This window comes from Abramis brama, assembly GCF_963993115.1.
Source record: "Abramis brama genome assembly, chromosome: 7".
Classification (NCBI taxonomy): domain Eukaryota; kingdom Metazoa; phylum Chordata; class Actinopteri; order Cypriniformes; family Leuciscidae; genus Abramis; species Abramis brama.
The window spans coordinates 27815493-27829228 of NC_139969.1; the positions used below are offsets into that span (position 1 = coordinate 27815493).

Sequence of the window (13736 nt, forward strand, 5' to 3'; positions counted from 1 at the left end):
GATTTTGCTCCTTTATGAAAGTTCACTTCACAGTGGAGAGAGATTTTTAAACCATAACAGTCTTTGTGACTATATGTAGTTCTCAAGTTGGAAAAGCAATTCAGAATCTTAGTTCCCAGGACATCCACAAGATAGATGGATAAATGCTGTTGCTGTAAAAGGTGGGCAGACATGACAACACATGACAAAATTAAAACATTTTTATTCCTTTGTGGCACTTTGGCGCCTATTTTTTTCCCCTTATAGGAGCCGTATGTAAGATTGTGGCCAAAACTGGTACTGCAATCACTTTCAAATTACTGTAGAGCGGTGTATCCCCTCCCCCTCCCCCCTGACTCGAGGTTGCCAGATAGGATGCAGGATCCAGCACGAACGTTTGTAGCTGCAGCTGTGGTAACTAGAGCTGAGCTGGCAACCCAGATGCCGAAACACTACTGACTTCGTGATTGGTAGATAGGTGGAGGGTGGCGCTTCAGGCCAAAACACAACATGACAACATCAACATCAGTTGAGGGCTGCAACTTCACTTTTTAAATGACAATATCCTGGCCGGACTACTGTTGTCAGTGATGTAAGTATTTGAAATGAACATGATTTCTTAATGTCTAGTGACATATCAGGGCCATTTTATGATTAATTGAAATACATTTCTTACATACAGCTCCTTTAATTGATTGATTATTTATTTCATTTTTTTGTCTGGAGCCCTGATATTATATTTCCCGATCATTTTGCTTTCAAATAAGTTATCTTCTCGGCTGGCTCGGGGGTGCAGTGATGGACAGCTGTCTTTCCTAATTTGACTGGTCAATAGCGATCCTTCTGTCTTTGGATTTAATGTGATTTCTCATTGTGGTGGTGATATTATAACTCCGTTTCAATCGACAATGTTTGCACACGACATGTTAATTCATTTGATCAAAAGTAATTCCATTTTGTAAGATAATTTTGATCAAAGTAATTCCAAACTTTGCTGTGCCTAGGAGGCAGACGACGCCATTCTGTGATCAAATAAATCAAACTTGTTTACACGCTCCACAGCGCCAAACAATGCATTTAGTTAAAACTGAGTTTTAGCTTGCTAAAGTTTTAGTGCTTTTTAGCTTTAGGATTTATCATAGATTTGCTGCTGGTGGCAAAGCAACATGTAGCAATATTCTAATAGTATTTTTATTTTTTGAATAATTATTACAGATTGAATATTCAAATATTTGTGGCGTGCCCAACCCTAGTTCTAGCATGTCACACTTTCTCACCAAATTTCATGTGCATTTCGTAGCATTTTTGCTTTTGACAACCATTTGTAAGGTGGTTTTTTATCCCTCATCCCTTGGTAAATCTTATCCCTTAACCACCATAAAGACTCCTCTGAGCCAGGTTAGAACTATTTGTTCAATTCTCAGTCGATTTTCCCATATATAAATATTTAATGCATAATCCTGATTTCAAGTTTAGAATTATGGCCAATGACAGAAATAAGTGCAAACATGACCCAGATGTTTTTAGCTGCATCTGTGAGTGTTTTACTACTTCCAATCACATACTGAAAATTGCAGATTTATAAACTTATGTAAAGTTCTTTGACATTAAATTGAGTATTTGAACATATTTTTCCACTCCGTTGCAAATTGTAAGTTAAATACATTTTGAATACTCCTTTTTGTAATTTAAACCAAAGATTTTGACATTTGACTTTTTTCTTTGTTTCATTTTGATAAGGGCATTACATTTTTATTTTGTGAAAACTTTACTTGATTAGTTTTTATTGATATTTTTCTGTAGTCTAATTGTTGTCAAAAAGTTAAAAAAAAATAATAAAAAATCTCACTGCATATTGGTTATATATGGAGCCCCTAAAGGGACCTTTGCAAAAATAAAAATATTCAGTCTTTCGCGTTCTCATGAGAAAGTATCGCGTGCTCACAAGATCAGTTTGTCGTGAGCACGCGAAAGCCTGTATATTTTTATTTTTGCAAAGGTCCCTTTAAGGGGCTTAGTAGTTAAGACAATTCAACAAAAAATAAACTGTATTGCACATAATCGGTTTGTTTCTACTTCAAACAACAGTCACACTTTTGTGAACATCACCAGTTGTAGCGTTTCAGATGTTAGATTGTGTTGGGAATATTTGATTTCTCACACCTCTGCTGGAGGAGGTTTGGCAGTAAAGGGTAGGGCGTGAAAATTGGGTAGGTGTGAGACTATAAATACTCCATAAACAGAGCAGTGCGTGCCGGAAGCAGAATTGCCCACTCTGGAATTGGTAGGCATGGAGATCCAGAGAAAGCTCAAGGCTTCAGACCTCAACATGAGCAAATCACACAACTTGAGCCTTATTAAAGTAAATCAAATAATTTTAAAATAATTCAGAAAAACAGGTTTCCACAAAGTTGTTTTTGTCCTCAGTGACAGATTTTCGATATTAATGCCAGCAAAACAAATTTGAACAGTGAATCCTCCTGTGAGGGCACCGGCGTATTGTGTCTGTTATCCTTAAATATGCTCCACAAAGGAAAATTAACTTCAGATGAAACATAAAACATCACCCACACCCTCCAGACATGACATCAGGCCAGTCCTGACTCAACCTTCAGTGGGTGTTCCTCCGTATGAAGAGGAAAATGTCAAGGATGATGATGTCATAGCAGTTCTGATTCTTCCTTGTGGTGTTGATCCTACTTCAGTTCGTTGACTAGGCTGTTTAAAATGCTCTATACAATCTTAATTAATTTTCTAAAATTTGAGTCATATTTGATTTCTCTTTTCATTTGTACCACATGCGCAGCAGATTATGCTGTTTCTCCAGGATGTGGTTGTCCACTGCTTCTGCTTATGAAAGGGAGAAGAGCTCTTGTTCAGTGCTTTCTTGCTCACAAAAGTGATTCACTGGTGTTAATGCCAGTGGCATTGTGTCACAATCTGTACAGTTTGATCAGGTCCTGTCTCCCTTGAACCCCAAATCAATTTTATCGTACGTGTGATCATGTAAAATGACCTCATGATTCCATGTGTTTCTCTCTGTGTAGGATGTGGTGGATCAGGATGATTCTTCAGGAGTGCTCTTCCAGCTGGAGGAAGAGCCATTTTCCTGGCCAGGGCCTAAGACGATTCATCTGCGTCGCACTTCACAAGGCTTCGGCTTCACTCTGCGTCACTTCATTGTGTACCCACCAGAGTCTGCAGTGCACTCCAATTTTAAGGTAGTTTGCATCGCTCATTCACAGGAGTCTCATAGCATAGTATTGTTTGTATATTTTTTAATATACACAATAAATTTTTTTTTTCTGTTTGTTTCTTATAGGATGAAGACCATGGTCACAGAGGTAAATTATCACTTTCAGTGACAAAATGTAATCTATAGTTTTGTCCCAGATAACACATTAAACACTATGCACTTATACTGTGCACTAAGCACTCTACCATCAAGTGTATTCATTTTAGAAGGTTGTTTTGTCGTCTTGCATCCCCCTATACATGAAATTCTGTACCTTTTTTCGGTACTTTAGGAATGTTTACCACAATAACTGTAAAGAAACTGTAAGTCATTTACAGAAGTGTTATTGACATTATACCAGAGCTGCCTTGGTCGCTGTCTGCCATTGTCTGTGATGTTTGTCTTTGTATACTGTAATATTTACCTGTAAATGGTTGGCTACTAGCTACTTAATTGAATTCATAAAAACAACCATTTTAATATATATTTTTTTAAATTTCATTTCTATGAAATGTCCCCCCCCCCTTCTCACAAATTCTGTTGAAGACATAAAACATTAATTTAATGTATCTTTTAATCATATGAAATTAAACAAACTTTTTGTCGAACAACATGCTGCACAACTAAGTAGGGCTGCACGATTATGACAAAAATCATAATTGTCGATTATTCCCTTGAAATTGTAATTGCGATTATTAATTACGATTATCACAATTTACATTGAATATATATAGAATATATATATACATGTTTACTTAAAAATTGTGAACACACACACTGTCCCCCTTTACTTAACATACACATAAATTGTAAGAATATGACTAATAGTAAAGACTACTAAGAAATAAACATTAGGCTTATGCTAAAGCTATTAAATATCAGTCCCAAACTAGCTTTTGTTAATACAATGTTGGTATGAGCCACCAAAGTCATTTAAAATATAAAAAATAACACAAAGTGAAAATAAAGTGGCATTTTGGGGTTAATACACTGATCTATATAGAATGTTATTATATAGATCAGTGGGTTAATATTAAAACGACAGTTACCATGGTGATACACAATACTAACAAGAACTGTTAATGAAACATGGAAACTGCTCCTGGTGAATAGAATGAAAATCATCCCTGCATGCAAATCCTTCTCAGCTAACACACGACGTACCAGTAACGTGATTTATTGGTATTTTACTTTCGTGACCAATTTACAACGTAACAACGTTGCATGCTCGTAGTTTCCTTTGCACTTTATACACAGCGCGCGCCGCCGCATTTGCGCGTGCAATTGAAGAGTGTGCGCTTACGAACACAGTAGCCTATAACGGCTGACATGACAGGAACGTCCGTTTTTCTGAGGTGAAAGACTTTTTATTTCAGCGTACACATACGTCGCTGCCTGGTAGTTCCTTCCTATTGTGCTGGGTTCTCTGAAGTAGTTGTGATTTGCCTCTCATAACATGCTCTAAATGCACGCAGAGTGGATTTTTTTTTATTTTATTTTTTTTGTAATCGCGGCTTTGAACGATTACGTAATCGTGGCATCCATAATCGTAATCGCGAATTTCTAATCGTGCAGCCCTACAACTAAGCATTATAGTGTTAAAATTAAAACGTGGAAGAAAAATTGTGATTATTCCTTTAATAATAATAGCCTAAATTATTATTAAACCTTTTTTGTGTGTGTTAGTTTTATTATTACATTGAGATGAATCTAAATTCTGTACAACTGTAATACATTTGTCAAGTTAAACCGGACTTTAATTTTGAGGGGTTGCCGTGAAGACCTTTGAGTTTCTGTGCGTGTATGATATGACGATAGTTTTTCTTAAATTAAACTGTAAAATGCTCGTGAAGTGACTCTCACAGTGGCTCTGGAGATTACGTTCAAGCCCAACTCAACCAGAGCTGCTGAGTCCGGGACCATTTTCAAGAAACTGCTGAAGACGCATCTTTTTATCGGCAACACTTGATCCATTAATACTAACTAAGATAAATACTTTATCTTCTATTCTAAATCTATTATCTTTTTTAAAAAAAGTACACATACTGCGTTAGATTAAACTGGGAAGGGTCATAGCACTTGCATATTGTTGTCCTTACTTATTGTTGTCCTTATTGTATTCTTATTTAAATAGTCTTACTCTGTTCTTACCTTGTTCTCTCAAGGAAGGACTTTTATTCACCTCCCATCACACGATAGCTCTCGTAACATGGTTCAGCACAACCATCTATAGCGGCCAGAAATAACTCACTGAATTCTTTCCCCTGCTCAACCTCTCCCCTGTTACTGTTTGAACTTTTGACCTTAGGTGTGTTTTTAAGATTGCATCATTTTGTTGCAAAAGAGCTTGACTGTTAAAAGTATAAATGATCTGTTTTTTCCTGTAGTTTCATCCTGCAGTCAATTAGGGATATGCAAAGCCTGTTTTCGAATTTGGCTAGACGGTGGGTTGTCTGAACATACAGGACTTGTTCTTGCACTCGAAATGAGCTTGACAACAATATGCAAAATGCCAAAGAGTTGAGTGGAACACAGGAGATTTAAGACACGTTTTTAAAAAGTTGATTTGTATTATTATTATTTTTTTAACTTTAACATTTTAACAACGCTTCTGGTGCTTTGGGTGGCTAAAACCTGCTCAGAGAAGTTGCATCTCTAAACATCGCTACAGAAATACAGGCTTCTAAATCTGCTTCAGGATCCCCCACATTGATTCCTTTTGTTTGACTTCTTTACAGTGCAGATAACAAACTGTGACCTACATAGATTTGTTTTTTTCTGAATTATAGTAAGGTTGTAATGCTCGTGGCATTTCAACAAACCACACATACTGGAACTTAATGGTCACAAAATGGTCAAAGATAAGCCGCATTCTTGATAAAGAATGAAGAATATGTGAAGGAAAAAACATCTGTTGGGAAATTTAGTTTTATTGATTGATAGTGGAAGAATGTAGAAATTTGGCAGGTGCAGGACATGATGGTTCAGGAATGATCTTCTAAATTCGAGATACTGATTATTTGCGTGTTATGTTTGTTTATCGTTTTATTTCTGTTTTTGACAAGTTATAACATCAGCACTGAACTGAACAAACTATTTTAACACTTTTTTCAAAACCGTAATTTCACTCCCCCCTTGCATACAAAACAAAACACACTTCTACATTATTAAATAGAAAGAGTACAAATAAAGTGCACTGTCACTAAAGCGTCTTTTTTTTAAATAAAAGCTTTGATCAGGTAAACAAACATTAGACATAATTCTAACAAATAAAAAAAAAGCATAAAACATTCAAGACCACGTGAATAAAAAAAACATTGCTACTTTAATGTAGCTTAGTACTCCCATTTGCATATTTTTATTTGTAATAAAAAAAAAAAAAAAAAAAAAAAAAATATATATATATATATACAGTGAGGAAAATAAGTATTTGAACACCCTGCTATTTTGCAAGTTCTCCCACTTAGAAATCATGGAGGGGTCTGAAATTGTCATCGTAGGTGCATGTCCACTGTGAGAGACATAATCTAAAAAAAAAAATCCAGAAATCACAATGTATGATTTTTTAACTATTTATTTGTATGATACAGCTGCAAATAAGTATTTGAACACCTGAGAAAATTAACGTTAATATTTGGTACAGTAGCCTTTGTTTGCAATTACAGAGGTCAAACGTTTCCTGTAGTTTTTCACCAGGTTTGCACACACTGCAGGAGGGATTTTGGCCCACTCCTCCACACAGATCTTCTCTAGATCAGTCAGGTTTCTGGGCTGTCGCTGAGAAACACGGAGTTTGAGCTCCCTCCAAAGATTCTCTATTGGGTTTAGGTCTGGAGACTGGCTAGGCCACGCCAGAACCTTGATATGCTTCTTACAGAGCCACTCCTTGGTTATCCTGGCTGTGTGCTTCGGGTCATTGTCATGTTGGAAGACCCAGCCTCGACCCATCTTCAATGCTCTAACTGAGGGAAGGAGGTTGTTCCCCAAAATCTCGCAATACATGGCCCCGGTCATCCTCTCCTTAATACAGTGCAGTCGCCCTGTCCCATGTGCAGAAAAACACCCCCAAAGCATGATGCTACCACCCCCATGCTTCACAGTAGGGATGGTGTTCTTGGGATGGTACTTTTCATTCTTCTTCCTCCAAACACGTTTAGTGGAATTATGACCAAAAAGTTATATTTTGGTCTCATCTGACCACATGACTTTCTCCCATGACTCCTCTGGATCATCCAAATGGTCATTGGCAAACTTAAGACGGGCCTTGACATGTGCTGGTTTAAGCAGGGGAACCTTCCGTGCCATGCATGATTTCAAACCATGACGTCTTAGTGTATTACCAACAGTAACCTTGGAAACGGTGGTCCCAGCTCTTTTCAGGTCATTGACCAGCTCCTCCCGTGTAGTTCTGGGCTGATTTCTCACCTTTCTTAGGATCATTGAGACCCCACGAGGTGAGATCTTGCATGGAGCCCCAGTCCGAGGGAGATTGACAGTCATGTTTAGCTTCTTCCATTTTCTAATGATTGCTCCAACAGTGGACCTTTTTTCACCAAGCTGCTTGGCAATTTCCCCGTAGCCCTTTCCAGCCTTGTGGAGGTGTACAATTTTGTCTCTAGTGTCTTTGGACAGCTCTTTGGTCTTGGCCATGTTAGTAGTTGGATTCTTACTGATTGTATGGGGTGGACAGGTGTCTTTATGCAGCTAACGACCTCAAACAGGTGCATCTAATTTAGGATAATAAATGGAGTGGAGGTGGACATTTTAAAGGCAGACTAACAGGTCTTTGAGGGTCAGAATTCTAGCTGATAGACAGGTGTTCAAATACTTATTTGCAGCTGTATCATACAAATAAATAGTTAAAAAATCATACATTGTGATTTCTGGATTTTTTTTTTTTAGATTATGTCTCTCACAGTGGACATGCACCTACGATGACAATTTCAGACCCCTCCATGATTTCCAAGTGGGAGAACTTGCAAAATAGCAGGGTGTTCAAATACTTATTTTCCTCACTGTATATAAATAAATAAAAACAGGTAACAAATAAAGAATGTATAAATAATTCTAACTAATAAGAACTAAGTGCATCTTTTTATGACAACAGCAACAATATTAACAATAGGCAAAATAAATTTGCAAAGTCTAATGTTTTTAAATGGAGAACAAATAAATGACGGGAGTCTATCAGCTTTGCATAAATATAATCACATGGTTATAAACTGCAGTTTTAAAAGGTTTATGTGTTGTTTAATAGGCTAAAGAGTGAAGAGAATGGAATACGCTGGAATATCTGCTGGAATATGCATTGTCAGAAAAATAAACAAAACAATGAATACATCATGGCAGTTATCGAGTGCATCTCATCTGGCATGTTTTTGTCAGTCTAGGTTATGAAATACCTGTTGACAGCGCTGTTTTTATCTGTGTGTTTACGCAGAACTTCTCTCGCGGAGATAATTGACTTCCACATATAGCTGTAATTATTTAGATGTTTATTAGCGAAATACAGGTCATACAGTAGATGTTAATATCATTTAAGGAGTTTTAAACGAGTGGATCTTGCTAAAATCTGCATACAGTGGCTGGAGCATTCTTGAACCTCAACCCTGTTTGTAAACGGCCTTATGAATGTGACTTTATGAGACCAATGATGAGCAGACACCAGAGAGAGAATTAAGTTCAGCGCATTTATTTCCAACATGCATTCATTCATGGCTGTTTTTATTTAATTATTGGGACATGACTTGATGGATTACGTGACTCTATCTCTATTTTTTATATATATATACATATTTTGCTTTTATCTAATCTCATTTGTACATTAATGGCTGTTATGTTAAATCAAGTTTATTGAGGTAAGGTATTTTATCATTGAATGCCGTTGTTGACTCTTTTTCCTTCAGACTCTGTGTTTTAATGGCAGTCTTGCGTACAATTCTCCAAACGGCCACAAGATGGAGACATTTATCAGCGAATCCAATATTACAAAACCGAGATCCGATTATGAAAAATACTTTAATATCGGGAAAATTATTGGTCTATCTCTAGTCTAAATTCAATATATTTCCTGAAAAAAGAAAAGAAAAAAACTGCTAGATTCTGATGTTGTCCCCTTCTGTTAGGGCCCTCAAATCATGCCCAACTTAGAGGAGATTCATACTGAGCTTTAGGTTTATTAATGCTTTGTCATTTATCTTTTGCCTGTTGTGGTGCACAATCCTTGTGAAATGCTCTTCTGCAAGTTGGAACCGCTTTGTCAGTAAGTATCTGGCCTAAATATTTCAGGGTTTACAAAAGAGTTATATTAAAGAATATCACCCCTCTTCTCATGTCCCTAGCACAAACTGTAGGCTATCTAATTCACCAATGTATATAACTTTGTAGCTGCCAAGTGTTAAGGATTTGAACTCTTCCACTTCCACGCTTTTAGCTCACTCATTGAAAAGCATGAAATTGAAACAGGAACTTAAACTGTTGTGGTTTGTACCTGACTAATGCAGCATAACTGAAATATAAAAAAGCTTTGCAAAAACACTTTTTTTACACTATCATCTGAACAATCTTTAGTCTATAAGAGAGCACTAGTGCATAGCCCTGTGAAACTTGATTTACATTACCTAGAAGAGTCCAAACTAGCTTACACAACATCCCTCAAGGTGCCTCTAGATCTGTATGCAAAACAGAAAAAATTCAACAACCCTGAACTTACACCAGCACATGTAATAGTAAAATATTAAATTTGCATGTTGTGTGAGAGCCAGGAGTGTTTTTTTCAGGCCTGTTTTATTTATCTGAATATGTGGTTCCAGGTTTGTAGTTGTGCATTTCTTAGCTGGTTTTAGTTTGTTTTTATGTGCACAACATGTACATAGAATAGTTTGTGTCTGTATTTTTGCATGTTGCCGTGCATCTACTTTGGACAGTATACGAGTGAGTCATTGTTTCATGTTCTCAGCTACAGAAAGAAACTTGAACTCCAGTGCACGGATTGCATAACTGACATGCATCTATATTCCACAACCACATTAGAAGGGATATTTGAGGGGATTGGATTATGGATGTTTTTCTCTGGCTTTCATTTATTATCATTGGTACACTTCTATTGTGAATTTTCTATAATTTCTGATAACCGACCACATGTTTTTGGTTAGTATGTTGTTCATTATTATTTCATTACATGCAAAATGCGATAAACATGGCATAAATGGGTGCGTTTCTTCATATTCCTGAGGTAAATGTGTAAGAGTTTTAATATTTGAAAACTACAGTGTATGACAGTGAACACAAGATGGCGCATTAAATCTTTATAAATGATAACATTGCTATTTTTACTTATTGTTTCTGTAGTATTTAAAATATGTACTGTGCATAGTTTTTAGTCATAATGTGCAGTATACAACTGAACACTCTGCATCCCACAATGCAATGTGCTCCATTCGACCTTCCATTTCCAATGTAACGAAATAACCAGAAGTAATTTCAGCTATACTTTTCTGAATAGAGGTACTACCAATACTGGATTTGACCAATAACGATAACTAGGTTGGCCCACGTTGGCCGATAACCGATTAATCAACCAATAGTTTAAAATGGATACTGAGTGAAAACAAATACAACACATAAATAGTGCTGAACTTTATTACAAAAATTGAAGAATAGTACTGAAGCATGAAAATGTACTATACTTTTTAAATATAAAAATATTAATATATTATTTATACCTTGATTGATCATTCATGTTAGTTTATAGTGCATTATTAGTAAAATAAACAACTTTAATATTAATAAAAGAATTGTTCATTGGTCATTTCAACATTTACTAATACATTTTAATGTTACAAATGGAATCTTATTGAAAAGTGTCACCATTTTATATAAATCCAAAGAGTCATGCTAGATATATGTAGATATATAAATATATCCATCTTTATATATCTACATGAAAGCCATAGCATTGAAATTAGACACATAGCCTATATATTTTGTTTACTCGCACTTGTTTTGCTTCTATTTTAGTACACTTGATTATCTAATCAATTATGTATTATACGTATATATTATAGTGTGACGATAAAAAAAAAGACTGAAATCGAATGCATTTCTGATTTGTTTGTTTCTGTCAGCTGCATGATGGTACAGTTTGCTTCTCATGTCTCTAGCTTTAAATGTACAATTTTACTGCATAACAAATGCTTAAAAGCGACCAGCTGGATATAAACTATGCAAATAGATGGTAACAATCGAGACATTAAACCTTCGGATCGGAATTGTGTATATTTTTGTCACATTGTTTTAACCGCTGAACTGATGTTAGCGTTCTCTCAGCCTCGACGGCAAACATACTTTCCACTAATGCAGCATCTAGTCAACAAATTAATTACTTTATAATTATATATAAACAAGTAGGGTAGTGTACTGTATAACATACCGTTTCATTGTCGGTTTTAAATCCGCATCTGAAGTGTCCCTCTCTGTGCAGCCTCGCGTGTCAAAACAAACTCCACGAGGCGTCAATGATAGTTTTTATTTCGCCTCTAGGGGCCGCACTTGTACTGTATAATGACAGCAGTGGACACAACCTGGAAAAACTATATTGGTATAGATTTCAGTTAGCGTGCCGATTAAATGGCAAAACCGGTCAACCTCTATTTCTTAACACATTAATTATTTTACATATTTTATACAACATGGGTTTGTTGTTTAACACACTAAACTACATAATATTTGCTGCTGTCTGTTTTATTCATGCTCAGTCTTGATGTCTTTGCTTTCACACTTGAAATGTATGTATATCATGCCTCAGGCTTTGAAGCATTGCTGCAATATCTACAGTAGAGCTGCACAATTAATTATTATAAGGTGGCAATCTCGATTCAAACACACACAATCTTATGTCTAAATGTCAAAAATTTGCTATTTCTACTAAATCTTTGACAAGTACGATCGCAGCAGAACATTCAAATCTGCGTTGGTGCTATGAAACCGCTTCGCTAGCAGAAGTAATAATACTGTGTGGTTAAAAAGACTTACAATAATTCATATCACAGAACTACTGGGATAAAAGTTTATAGTTCAAAAATAAACATTGATGTCTATGGTAGTGATCAAAATAGAGTAAATCAGCTTTTGAAAGTAACTTGAAGCTTCAAATAAAGATTGTATTATTAATGGTATCATAACAGCAGTAGGTGGCGACAGGTGACACTTAAAAACATGTATTTGACATTGAATTATTCAAGAGATTTGTTCAAAAATGCTGATTCATCATCACTGAATCATTCAAATCAAACCGATTTAAAAAAAATTATATAAACGTATCTGTTTTGTTGTCTATTCAGAATCATGATCTCTGTTTTAAACAAAAAAATTGTGATTCTCAATTTATTCAGAACCGTGCAGCTCTGCTCTACAGGCAAGACCTCAAGCAAAAAGAAAGAAACATGCAATCGCAACCTGTAGCACACTGCCATGTCTGCTAACTGAAATCATTACAGTTTTACGAGGGAGATATCATCACCCGGTATGGGACATTATGCAGTGACTTAAATGTTCTTGATGAGCTCCTCATTGTTGCCCTTTTGGAAGCAGGTTATAGAGACTACAAACAGTTTTTTGTCTCTAAACACTGATTTACACATGCACCTGCAGCTCAATTATACTCTTTTATTTGATGTCAGATCTCAGTTTTCCATTCTTTAATTCCAGAAAAGACTGAAAGCGATTAAAGCATTCATATGCCAAGTGGGTTTGTTTGTGTTTGTGCCATGCTGAATTCTGGGCACAGCTGAGTGGTTCTAAGACTGTTGAAACCTGCAGCAAAATCAGTTTTTTTTCCTACGGTCTTCAGAAAGAAGTCTCTTATGTTCATCTGTATATATTTGATCAAAAATACAGTAAAAACAGTAATATTGTGAAATATTAAAATAAATAAATAAGTGCTTTGTATTTTAATGTATTTTAAAATGTAATTTATTCCTGTGATGGTAAATCTGAATTTTCAGCATCATTACTCCAGTCTTCAGTGTCACATGATCCTTCAGAAATCATTCTAATATGATTATTTGGTGCTCAAGAGACTTCTCCTCCTCCTCCTTCTCCTTCTTCTCCTTCTCCTTCTCCTTCTTCTCCTTCTCCTTCTCCTTCTCCTCCTTCTCCTTCTCCTTCTCCTTCTCCTTCTCCTTCTCCTTCTTCTCCTTCTCCTTCTCCTTCTCCTTCTCCTTCTCCTTCTTCTCCTTCTCCTTCTCCTTCTCCTCCTTCTCCTTCTTCTCCTTCTTCTCCTTCTCCTTCTCCTTCTCCTTCTTCTCCTTCTCCTTCTCCTTCTCCTTCTTCTCCTTCTCCTTCTCCTTCTCCTTCTTCTCCTTCTCCTTCTCCTTCTCCTTCTTCTCCTTCTCCTTCTCCTTCTCCTCCTCCTCCTTCTTCTCCTTCTTCTCCTTCTCCTTCTCCTTCTTCTCCTTCTCCTTCTCCTTCTCCTCCTTCTCCTTCTCCTTCTCCTTCTCCTTCTTCTCCTTCTCCTTCTCCT

At 36.3% G+C, this 13736-nt stretch overlaps 1 protein-coding gene across 1 annotated transcript in view; it reads left to right on the forward strand.

Annotated features, from left to right (window-relative positions):
• Positions 1-13736, forward strand: part of arhgap21b (Rho GTPase activating protein 21b) — a 63632-nt gene that overhangs the window by 12549 nt on the left and 37347 nt on the right. Inside the window, exons 3-4 of the mRNA XM_084118788.1 lie at positions 3027-3200; positions 3302-3323. Coding sequence (XP_083974914.1) covers positions 3027-3200; positions 3302-3323 — 196 coding nt within the window. The remainder of the gene's footprint in view (positions 1-3026; positions 3201-3301; positions 3324-13736) is intronic.